Source organism: Brienomyrus brachyistius, chromosome 19 (assembly GCF_023856365.1).
Source record: "Brienomyrus brachyistius isolate T26 chromosome 19, BBRACH_0.4, whole genome shotgun sequence".
Taxonomy (NCBI): Eukaryota; Metazoa; Chordata; class Actinopteri; order Osteoglossiformes; family Mormyridae; genus Brienomyrus; species Brienomyrus brachyistius.
In genome coordinates, this window is record NC_064551.1 from 10,631,246 (window position 1) to 10,643,711 (window position 12,466).

General features: G+C 49.6%; 1 protein-coding gene across 6 annotated transcripts in view; it reads right to left on the bottom strand.

The window, feature by feature from the left end:
* LOC125714409 (serine/threonine-protein kinase MRCK alpha-like) overlaps positions 1–12,466 on the bottom strand; it is an 80,600-nt gene that overhangs the window by 26,302 nt on the left and 41,832 nt on the right. For all 6 annotated transcript variants that reach the window (XM_048984981.1, XM_048984978.1, XM_048984980.1 and 3 more), the window contains 7 exons: positions 6,813–6,906; positions 3,288–3,488; positions 2,838–3,086; positions 2,089–2,168; positions 661–821; positions 446–568; positions 162–295 (listed from right to left, as the gene is read on the bottom strand). In XM_048984981.1, coding sequence (XP_048840938.1) covers positions 162–295; positions 446–568; positions 661–821; positions 2,089–2,168; positions 2,838–3,086; positions 3,288–3,488; positions 6,813–6,906 — 1,042 coding nt within the window. The remainder of the gene's footprint in view (positions 1–161; positions 296–445; positions 569–660; positions 822–2,088; positions 2,169–2,837; positions 3,087–3,287; positions 3,489–6,812; positions 6,907–12,466) is intronic.

The window sequence follows — 12,466 nt, forward strand, 5'->3', positions numbered from 1 at the left end:
CTTTCCTATATACTGTAATCATTCTTAATCATCACTATACTCTTGTAGAGGCTTTATTGTTTGAGTCAAATGACCACAGCTCTCAGAAGAAGCTCCGTCTGCTAATCAAGAGGAATAATCTAGGGGCGAACCCACGGAGAGACCTGCCAGAATCACGGTACCTTCTGCACGTCATCCCTCTCCTGCTTCAGACTCTTTATCTGCTTCTCCAGAGACTTGACTTGCTTGGAGGACGACTCTAAGTCCTTGCATGCGACGCTGGCCTGCTCCAGCTGCTGCTCCAGGTTGCCAGATTCTGAGGCCCAAACATGCAGAGTAACACCACAATCCGGGTCACCGTTAATGGCCCTGACATGGCAACCCTGATATGGGCATTTATTTGCATTTCTAAGTATCCCTGGACCGCACTGGCTCTCTAGTGGTGGATCGGAATGGGGTCACACACCTGCAATTTGCTTCTTGAGGTTCTGGATCTCCTCCTTCAGGCTGAAAATCTCCACCTCCTTGCTGGCCACAACTGGCCCGTCGATGCTCGTGTACTGCAATGCCTGCACCGTCTGGGTGGACTCTGCATGGGGCAAGAGGAGGGCAGCATTTGCACCAGGGAGGAGTGCCTGTCTCCACACTAAGGGTACCCCTGCGCCCTCCGAACCCCGGCACCTTGAAGTTTGCGACTGAGCTCCAGCTTCTCCTGCTCCAGCCTCCGTATGCGTCGCTCATACGCCTCGGAGGCCAGACTGTCCTCCAGGCTCCTCTGCAGGCACACATCCATCTGGCCGGGCCCCGCAGACTCACGCAGGCAGCCCCGGTCCGACACCGTGCTGCGGGCAAGGAGGCACCCGTGAGGGCAGAAACGGCGTGATCGCCAAGAATCAGGGTCCCGTCACACACGATCTTCTGTTTGCAAGATATTCAGTTAAAAAATATGTAGTTTGCTGCAACCCCACCTTACAAACCTGCAAGGTCAGAAACTTCTTTGCTAAACTGAAATATTTAACCGCACTAACCCTGTAATTTAAAAACTGGGCAAAGGGATGTAACTCTGGGTATCGGAGGAAACCGAAACCGAAACTCATTCACGTTAACACACCCGCACGGTTTTCAAAGTGAAGTATTGTTTTTACTTCACTCTTTGATCATATTTATTTAGAAATATAGATAGACAGACAGACAGGCAGGGAAACAGACAGGCAGACAGATCGAGACAGACAGACAGGTAATTAGACAGACAGGAAGTCAGAAAAACCGACAGGCAGACATATGCTTGATAAATCTGAGGGGCAAATTCATAATTTTGCGTTTCCTTTACTTTTCACTTCACTAACACCCTGTTAAGTGCTCAGTTCCTAATGGCAGGAGCTTCTGAGAACCGGGCTCCCTCTGAGCACGCATGTGTGTTTGGGTCGGCCATCTTTACAGGGCCTAGTTTCAAGGGAATGTAGCAACACATCCACGCCTGAAAAACAGATGTACAAAAACCCTCTGTCATGGTTTTGATGTTTTTATAAATGAATCTATGCCACCCTTTTGTCGATGTCTCCAAATTTTCACCGGCTTTTAACTTTTATTGTGGATGGGGTCAGGATTTATTAATCACACTAAAGTGAGGTTAACAGGAAGTTGCCGTAAAAATTGATGCTAACAGAGAGAGAGACAGATGAAAACAATCACATTTGGGATTTCATGGGGTCCACATGCTCCTCGAGCCTTAAAACGCACAGAAGTGTCACGGGCGCTGCTACCTGCCGCTCCAGTGCTGCCTCTGTGTCCTTCCCGTGAGGAAGGGTTCAGGTGGCCGACTGGCGTTTTAGCACAGAGCGACACGAGAGACGCAGACCATGGAACCAAGGCCTCCCCCACGGGGCAAAGTAGAAGATTCCATTTATGTTTGTTTCAAATGCGACAATTCAGTGGTAAGACTAAGCTTAGGAGTCTTTAGGGGGGTGGTGTGCAACACTGCATCCAATAATAAGACATCTGTTGCTGAGGAGTAAACATCATCCGGCACTGAACTGGGCCCAAGCATCAGACTGACACCGAGACAGAGAGAGCAGGACCTGAAGGCGCTGGCAGAGGACAGCCACTCACCATTTACTGGTATAGGTGAAGCCGACGAAGGGTAGGTGATGTCCAGAGAAGGCCGTATGAGAAGGAGGGGGCATAGTTTCCTGGAATGGAAAATAACACAGTATTACTCCCACGGTGAGCTGGCGCCCCTCCTGGATTGTTCTCTGCCTTGTGCCTGAGGCCACTGTGATAGGGTCCGGACCCCCACGACCCTGAATAGGACCTGCAGTTTCATAAAATAGATGGATGGATGGATGGATGGATGGATGGATATTCCCATAGCAACATGTTTGATGGCTGCTCTTGGCTCAGCCGCCAACAGCTGCAGGGTGGTGGGCTCAATTCCCCAAGCACTGCACGTGTGAAGCTTGAATTCCCTCATATTTGCGTGCCTTTCCCTCCAGGTACTTAAAAAAAAACAAAGCGGTTTAGATGGATTGATGTCCCTAAATTGTCCATGGTGTGCCCTCTGATAGGCTGGCATCCTGCCCTGTGCATTCTGGGATAGATTCCAGGCTCACGTGACCCTGTATTGGATGAGTGGTTATGGATGATGTCCTCCGATGAAATCCTTGCACACTTGTATCATCCATATACAGTCTATTACACTAATGCATTAGAGATTAATAGAAAATGCCACATGCAGCAATAAATGTTCTGGCGATATGAGATGGCAGCTAACATCATACCACGAGTGTGTTTATGTGCGAGACCTGCAGGAATCTACCCCCGTCAATGGCTATATAAAAGCGAGCAGCGCCTGGACATACGGTGTTCTTCAGGCAGTCGTCGTCCACGTCGAAGTTGGACGTGTCCGTGGGGCTGCTGACTTCGGGGATGTAAGGGGCTTCGCAGGAGCGGATGTTGTCCCAGTCAATGCCAGAGAAGAACGGGTGCCGCTTGAAGTCCTCGATGCCGTTCTGGCCCAGCCGGTGCTCCCGCGGGCAGATGAGCCTCCGGATCAGGTCCTTGGCGCTCTCCGAGATGTCTGTCACCTGGGCCGGAAACTGGAAGCGCTCCTGCGGGGCAGCGTAAAGGATCAGGGGCCTGATCAGCGTTCTGATCTGCAGACACTCCTGAAGATGTGTTGGGTCACCAGGATAGGCAGCTTGTGCAGTTTGTGTGCAGTATGGCAGTTAGGCCACACAGTACCAACATGTAAAAGATGGGGGTCCTGCTGTCCTGCAGCCGACCCCCAGCCGCCCATGTCTGCTCCTCACCTTGTGGTTCATGATCTTGCCGTAGGTCTCCACCAGCGACTCTGCGTAGAAGGGAGTCTCCCCGTACAGCATCTCGTACATGCACACGCCCAGTGACCACCAGTCACACTCGGGGCCGTACTTGCCCTTCCCATCTTCCATGGCTTGCAGGATTTCGGGAGAGATGTAATCTGGGGTGCCCACCGCCACTGAGGACTGGACCTGCACCAGAACCAAAAGAGAAAGAGGGCAACACAGGCCTCGTGTTAATAGTGAAGTGGAGGGCAGCCCAGCGTTTAAATCAATCCTCACAGACCCCCACAACTCTCCGCGTTCTTTGTTCTCAACCAATTCCCTGAGAGTTGGGAGGGAGCAAACCCACGGACTGTCCGGGGGTCCCTGAGGACTGGTTTGAGAAACACAGCTTTAAAGAACCCCCAAGAAGCCGAGACCTTGACGATTTACTGAGAGAGAGACTGCGGGCTCCCACTGGCTATAGGGGGCGGGAAGCTGCTTCCTTGACCCGCTCCTCAGTGAGGCCGTGTGGCCAAGCCCCACCTGAACACGAGCTCACAGCAGCTGTATGCAAGGGGGTGAATGCGTGCAACCTTGGCCCTGTAAATCTGCCTTTCCCCTGCAGCCATGCGCATCACGCAGCCCTTCCACACTCTCTGAGGGAAGGGGAAAAAACCAGGCCGAATTTAATTCCCCCTTTTCCCTTCACATTATTTATAATGCTCTTTAATACAGAGCTGCAGTATACACTAAGGGCTTTGTTCCACTCTGCAGTTACGAAACTGGAAATGCATCCGGCAAGTTTCAGGTTCAAATCCTGGTAGGGGGCGGCATCCTTCAAAAGGACGCCTAAATACTTCTCTAAGGACACAGACGAATAAATAAGAACTATTCTAAGCTGTATGCTTTACTTAGATACACAGGTTTGCCATAAAAATTAAGCCACGACGCTAAGCAACCAGCTTGTCGTTAATGCACACAGTCTTAAATTGTGATGCATTATTCACATTTTCTACATAGCTTATGTGTTTTTTTGCTCTCTGTCCCCACCCACACCAGCACTGCATGCTGCAAACAAATCCCAGTCCAAACTGGCCATAAACCCAGGTCCACAGACACAAGCCACTGACCAGCTGTTTACATCAGCCTGAAATGCGGACCAGCTGTGTGGGAGATCTTTGCGTGGGGATCGTGTGTGTGTTTCTCTTAAGTCACCGACGGTTCAGGGCGTGTACGCTTATAACAGCCAGTGATTGTTTGTTTGGGGCTTCAAACGGAGGAAATACGGGGAGCTGGCCCCCCAGGAAAGCTGCTGAGTGTCCAGTTAAATGTAAACTGTCTGCCCAGATCACAAATAACATCCACCTGGAGGGGAAAAAAAATGAAATGTTTTGCTGTCGCATCTGGTGATAAAAAAATATATATATATGGAAAGTTCCAGCTCGTTTCGTCTGTCCAGTTTCAGTCAGGTTTGAATTTCACATACTCTCACAGCTCATCAGATTCATTAAAGGTAGTTTCCTCATTAGTCTTTACCAGAGGCTGAAGTGGGTTGTGGCAGGTAGGGGAAGCCTAAGATCTGGTGCTGCGGTGCAGGAAGGAAAAACGACTCACCTCAAAAATAACCCCCGAATCGACTCAAGCTATGTCCACACTGCTACGTTTTTGTTAAAAAGCTACCATTGCTGTACGATATCACGCTCCAATTTTTTAAATATTTGTACTTAACATTACGCTATCTAAAACAAAAACGCAAATGAAATTTAACAGAAATAAGCTATAGCCAAACAGAATTTAACGTAATTATCTACGAACAGACTGTGTCAATTAAAGTAGTGCCGAAAAATGGCATGTTATTACAGGGTTTTAGATAACAGGCGTAAAAGTTTGTCCGGATGCCAGTTTTTCTGCATTTATATACAAAAGTTTACTTCTGTCCACAATTTGATAAGCAGATTAGTAATATGCCTAAAATATGGATGGGAGGCATATTACGAGGTCCGATAGAGGTAGCTGAAGTTGTCCCTTTCTTCACCATAGCTTCGTTGTTTATCATGTCCATCATTTACCAAATCAGTAGCATGAGGTGTACTTCACTAACAGTATTTAATAAACATAAAATATGCCAAATTTATACAGATTACTGACTGGCTTGATATTTTGATGTATGAAACTGTCAACCAAATGTATTTATGTTAAAGAAAGGTGCTGAAACATCATTCTGATTTGCTGCAGCCCATTTCAACCCCTTTAGCTATTGTCACAAAAGCCTCTTCCAGTTCAGATTTGCCCTTTATGAGAAAAATATGTGTGGTTTTAATGGCATTTAGCCACCATACATAAGATAACAGCTTTGAAAATACACAATTTATATGCTTTAATATTTTGTCGGACTGCATTTAGCTTTGATTATGTTGCGCAAATGCATTGTTTTCACAAGCATATGCAACATCTCAATATTATTATTTTCATCCAGATTTGCTTTCATTTCTCACTTAGATCTTGTATTGGTGATAGGTGAGTAGAACCGCTCTGTAAAGCCTCCTTCAGCACAGCCCAAAGGGGGTTAAGGTCAATTCATGTGTGAAAATGATTCCTCGTCCTCCTGAACCTTTGACAACTTGAGCCCGATGAATCTTGGCTTTGACGTCCAGGAACATGCCATTGCCGTTAGGAAAGAAAAGAATCCACTGATGGGATAACCTGCCTATTCAGTAAGTACTCAGTTGACTTCACTTTATTGCTGCATAACATTACTGAGCTGTAATAACAGCAATCATTGGCTCTTAAGTACTTGCTGATTTATATTCAAATGGCGGCCATATATGGCCGGGTGGTGTATGTTAAAATATCTGCGCAACCAAGTTAACTTCTTGGGAATTTTACTCCTTATATCATGATTAAATACAACTTCCCAAATATGAGTGATAGCTACTCTATATCGGTTCTACAGCTAGCTAGCTAACTACAATCGACTTTAGGGATACATACGACATCCATGACGATGGTGCACAGACGCCTTAGTGATCTTCAGTAGCTCCCAGGGCAACGCGGTGCTTGTGCCCAAGCTTCTCTTAATTCCTCTGATGTCTCCCTGCATTGTTTCTGTCATCCCCCATGTGTGTGTGTGCACCCATCCACGCACACACTCACACCGACAGACATCTCCCATATGTTCTGGGGCCTGCCACGACCCCGGCTACAGGAAGCCAGCTTCTGAGTGAACGATTAAAATACTACTTGGAAACGAGGACGCAGAGCTGCAGGAGCGAAGGCCGCTACGTGCTCCTTTTTCTCCAAACGGATGAGGAAGACAAAGAACGTTCAAAGAGCCTAATATGGTCTCGGTGCCGTCTAAGGGAAGTGCTGTGCTCTTCCCATCAAAACAATCGTGACGACCTTCGAGGCCGCTCTGCTCATCCGGTGGAGAGTGAATATAAACGCCGGATGGTGGGCCTTGGAGCCCTGGAGCCCTCTATTTGGGAGACTCGGTACCACGGTTTACACCAGGCTCGGTTTATTTGGACCTACCGTTCCATCTTCCATGAGCTTGAGACAGGAGCCAAAATCCGCCAGCCGGATGTGACCGTTCACGTCCATTAGGATGTTGTCTGGCTTGATGTCCCTAAAAATAAGTGGGGATACAGCATTAATGGAACCTTCTGCTTCAGGATGGGGGGGGGGGGGTAAAGAATAACCTTAAAGAAAAGTTTAAATCAGACTTCTGGTGACACCAGGTTCAGTGTAAAATCAGTATGCCATTTTTTTCTCCATTATGTACACTTGTACTCCCCTCCAATTAAGTTCTGCTTTTAATTTTTGGAACATATTTCATTTACAAATTATTATATTTCTATGGAAGCCTAAGAAGTTTCATGGCAACACTGGATAGCAGTCTGAAGCTAATGGATGAGTAACTCTCACAGTGCCCTCTGCTGGGCTGATACTGACAGTGCCCTCTGCTGGGCTGATACTGACAGTGCCCTCTGGTGGGCTGATCCTGAGAATGCCCTCTGCTGGGCTGATACTGACAGTGCCCTCTGCTGGGCTGATACTGACAGTGCCCTCTGCTGGGCTGATACTGAAAGTGCCCTCTACTGGGCTGATACTGACAGTGCCCTCTGGTGGGCTGACCCTGACAGTGCCCTCTACTGGGCTGATACTGACAGTGCCCTCTGCTGGGCTGATCCTGAGAGTGCCCTCTGCTGGGCTGATACTGAAAGTGCCCTCTACTGGGCTGATACTGACAGTGCCCTCTGCTGGGCTGATACTGACAGTGCCCTCTGCTGGGCTGATACTGACAGTGCCCTCTACTGGGCTGATACTGACAGTGCCCTCTGGTGGGCTGACCCTGACAGTGCCCTCTGGTGGGCTGACCCTGACAGTGCCCTCTACTGGGCTGATAGTGACAGTGCCCTCTACTGGGCTGATACTGACAGTGCCCTCTGGTGGGCTGACCCTGACAGTGCCCTCTGGTGGGCTGACCCTGACAGTGCCCTCTACTGGGCTGATCCTGACAGTGCCCTCTGCTGGGCTGATAGTGACAGTGCCCTCTGCTGGGCTGATAGTGACAGTGCCCTCTGCTGGGCTGATAGTAACAGTGCCCTCTGCTGGGCTGACCCTGACAGTGCCCTCTGGTGGGCTGACCCTGACAGTGCCCTCTACTGGGCTGATCCTGACAGTGCCCTCTACTGGGCTGATCCTGACAGTGCCCTCTGCTGGGCTGATCCTGACAGTGCCCTCTGCTGGGCTGATCCTGACAGTGCCCTTGGCCAAGAGGCCTCTCATGGCACCGTCCAGGGTTAGGATGCCTAGGAACCAGGTTGAGGAAGACAGACCCCCCCCCTTCCCGCTAAATCCTACGTCTAAACCACAGATCAGACAAGGGTTCCACTGTGTAGGCAAAGGAAAGACGGAGACCTTCCCCCTTCCCCAGAAACCGAACCCAGGCACAAAGTGTCGATAAAAGTGTAAGATTTATCGAGGCAGAGACGGAATTTGTTCCACGCTCCTGAAAGGGAACGTGTCCCTGAGACAGGCTGAGGCACATTCTCAGGGATGTGTCCAAAATGCCAGCTCCGCCTGGGGTTTCAGAAAAGCCGTCGGCTGTGACCGGCGCCCCCATGTGACGCCCAGCCTGCTGACGAGGCCTCACTCATTACTAAATTGCAAAGTAGAAGTTTATTTTTTCTCATGCTCCACAAAAAGATAAGCAGTTCTCGAACGCCATTGACAGATGCTCTCAAACTGATCCCATGGGGCTCCCTGGAGACATCAGACCCGACATTCCTTACAAATGGGACCTTTACAAGCGCAAGCACTGCAAGTCGAAACAAGAAGCTGCATTCCCATGATGCAACGGGGTCAAACTACACAGGCACTCACTGCGGGTTCCACTTGCTCTCGGAATCATATTCCTACACTTATTTACTGAAGTCTGGCTCCTGTGGATTTGGCCCCAATCAGTGCTGTTTTACTGTCCTGGCCGAGGACTCTGGTGACACTAGATGTGTCAGCAGGAAGAAGCCCTTTGCAAAAAAAAAAAAAAAAAAAAGCATTTAGCTTTGAATTCCTCCACCTCACTAGGGGGCGCTGTTCTTTGATCCTCCCTGGGCTTCAAAGAGTCACTGCTACTGTAAAGCCGCCCCACCCCTCGCCCCAGGAGGACGGGGATGTTTTCCCACACATTCTGTGGGGATCTGTGGGTTCTCTGCTACCAAAGTGATTTACACACTAGTTTTACAAAATAGATACGCAACTGAAATATAAAGCTAAGAGGATAAACTCCAAATAGCTGTCAGAACTACAACAGCTTGATTCATTCTATAAGGGAAAAGTCCAGTTTAAGTATTTTAAATTTATGCAGAAAGCTGGTGACTAAATAAAAATTATGTGTGGATGTGTGCATTCTGCCAGTAGGTGGCAGGCTCACTCCCACGCGCAGAGCTCCATGTGAGAACCTCAGGTCTGAAGGTTACCAGGACTTGTGCGTTTACCGCACCCAAGTTGACCTAACAGGTGTACACATCCTGGTAATCCCAGCCCTTCTGCCTCCTCCCACGCTTGTGGTCATTATGCAGTTACAAATAGCATTACTTCTATTAACACCCCCCCCCCAGTTCTTTTGGCAAGGCTCCCTTAAACCTCTGATCTTAAGATTCCTCACCCCAAACAGATCTATCATTTACTACAGAGCCAAGGCCGACACCTTAGTCTGCATTATAAATACAGCGGCTAAATAACTAAATTAAGTTAAAGCTTTAACTGAAAAAAAGGCTAAAGCTAAAAGCTAAAGCTGTAGCTTCAGGCTTCAGGCTGGGTGTGTCTGCATGCCTGGGTGACTGCTTGGTGATGAGTGTTCATACCGGCACCACTTACAGGCACAGGAAATACAGCAGCTGCATGGGGCAGGGGCAGGGGCAGGTGCTTCCCCCCCCCATACCCCCCACCCCACACCCACATCCTCATTTGAGCCAGGCTGACCGGACCAGATGAGACCCACAGACGACCCGTCCAGCAGCAGCAGAGGTTAACCCATAATCACCAGGCACTGTCTTTAGCGGGGCTGAAGTGACCCCAGGCCTGTCCTCCATGCGCATACCTAACATACCTCAGGCAGAGCGATGCACTATGGTAAGGCGGCTAACATGGCCAGAGGCAGCCCTGCACACAGGAAATGGATATTTCCATAAATCAGGGTTTCTCAATCAGATCCTCGGGGACCCACGTTTTTGTAGGGAGCTGGGAGGGAGCAAAAATGAGGACCGTCTGGCAGGGGGCTCAGAGGGAGCAAAAAAACGGACCAACTGTGGGTCCACGAGGACCGGATTGGGAAACACTACCATAAATGAAAACGTAGCACTTGTCAAAACATTCAGGTAATCTCCACTGTACATGGCCTAATCTCACCAAAGATTCAGCTTAAAAAAAAATAAAGAACAAGAAATGATGACGCTCAGAGTCCACATCAATAACCCCACTGCCATGCCAAATGGTCCACTTCCTTTCTATTCTTCAGGGACTTTGAGGAATTTTAACTGTGTCGACCCCACGTTAATAATAAATGCCTCGTACTTCCGCTTAAACGGCCGATTCTATCTCCAGCGCTTAGCGTCCATCAGACGGCTCCCCTTACAAGGGAAGGTCATTTTTTTTCACCCCATTTGCGCCTGCTAGCAGAAAATGCAGCACCATATGCTACATCCACAGCCGGCATGGCCCGGAGAAGGCAGGAGGGGGGGGGGGAGTGGCCAGGGGTTAGCCAAGTGGCTGGGGGGGTCAGCTGTAGCAGTAGGTGGCTGGGCTAGGGTGAAGGCCTGGGGAAGATACAGCCACCCAGCTGACCAGGAGCATGTGAGCGCGAGTGATGGGCGTATCGTGGATGGGGGTGCAGAGGAACTGCCGGAAATACTGTCTGGGCAGAGAGATTTCCTATTAAGGCCAGGCTCCCACTAGGAAGCCGGTGCCACCCCTCCCCATCTAGGTGCTGGGATTCTTATCGCCTGCTGGGGCTTTGCTTATGGAGGTCGTGGCTCCGAGCCCAGAGTGTTCTCGGATCCCAGATCTCTCCCACCATGAAAACGCCTCACATTCCCAGCCCTGCAAGGGACCACGACAGTCCAGCACGGGCGAGGTGGCCTGTGAGCACCTCCCTGCTACTCCTGTGTATAACCCGTCCTCCCTCTAAAGCGCTTAAATGGCTCCATAATTGACGTCTCAGGGCTATAAACTCTGCGTTTTCCTGCTGTAAACACATGCTTTCCTCCACGCGCCGTCAAACTGGCCGCTCATCAAGCTAAACAAAGCCACATTCAGCCACATTCACTATGCCTGTAAGAAAACTCGACATATTGTCTAGATTATGTAAGGCTGTCTCTCTATGTCCATCTGTGGAAACGCAGACAACATGGAAGGGTTCGGTGCCCCAAAAACCACAACAGGACACCAGGGATGCTCACAGACAGGAGGGAGAGACCTAACCACTAACCAGAGCTTTCAGGGTTGATAATCCTGTCCCATGCATCTCTCCTTTGAAGCTTTATATTAATGTGTCTCTTCCCACCATTGCCCCTACAAATATCCCTAATAAACTGGAGACAGGTAAAGCATAAAGCTTTTAGACGAGCCTCGTGGGGTTTGCTGGGCTTTGACTGGATCGCTGAAACAGGAACGAGGTAAGCTCCTTCGGGAGGACCACTCCATCTGCCGGTACCACCTTACCACCATGCATCGATCTCTGGGATTCTCCCCTTCCAGGAGAGGGGATCCCTGACATCTGACCCCCCCAGAAACAGAAGCAGATGAACAAGGATGAATGTCGCTCCAACACCCTGGATCCATTACCGTTTCCTGTCCTTGAGTCCTTGATTCCTCATTTCCTGTATAGAGGTGTGCAGTGCAGTCACTTCCTGTGCAGCTAGATCCTCTCTCTCTGTATTGGTTATATATTAAATGAGCTCCGTCCACTCTTTCATTAGATATAGAATATCAGCTTCTTCTCTTGACCCTCGCGGTGAAGCCAAAAGAATGAATTGGGGCACTAAAAGTCACATGAGTCCTTATATAGTCAACGGTAAATCTTAGCAACAGAAAGCCTCCCATATTCCACAGAACAGCCCTGCACCAGTGCCCCCCCCCCCCCCCCCCCCGGCCAAAAAGCAGTATGTCTAGGAAGGTCTTAGTGTTCTCTGCATGTGTGGAGCTCTCTTCTCTACCCCTGAACCCCTTTACATTAAACCTTTCCAAAAATCCCCCCTCTGGTATTTCATCAGAGTACAAACAGCACCTGTGTCAATATTCATTGCACAACGGCTTGGCTCTAAGCGAAAGTGCCCCCCCTCCCAGCTACACATACACACACACACACACACACACGCTCAGGTGCCTTAGCCTGCCGCTTGCTGAGGGGCGTTAACAGCCTCCTGTTGTCACTGACAGCGCCATCCAGCACAACTACACCTGTGTCACTGTTTACTTAAACCACAGCAGCAGAGCATTAAGCAAACACTTCAGGTGCAGTAAGCCGAGCAGTTGCAGTGCCGAGTTGCACAGTTGGGGGGCGCCAATGACTCCCCCAGAGACGTACACGTGGGGGTGGGGAGACGAGACGTGCTTTGGGGGAAGCAGCTGCTGGATAGGGCCACTCCTTCCTTATGGACACCCCAGCATTCCAGCTTGTGGGGGCT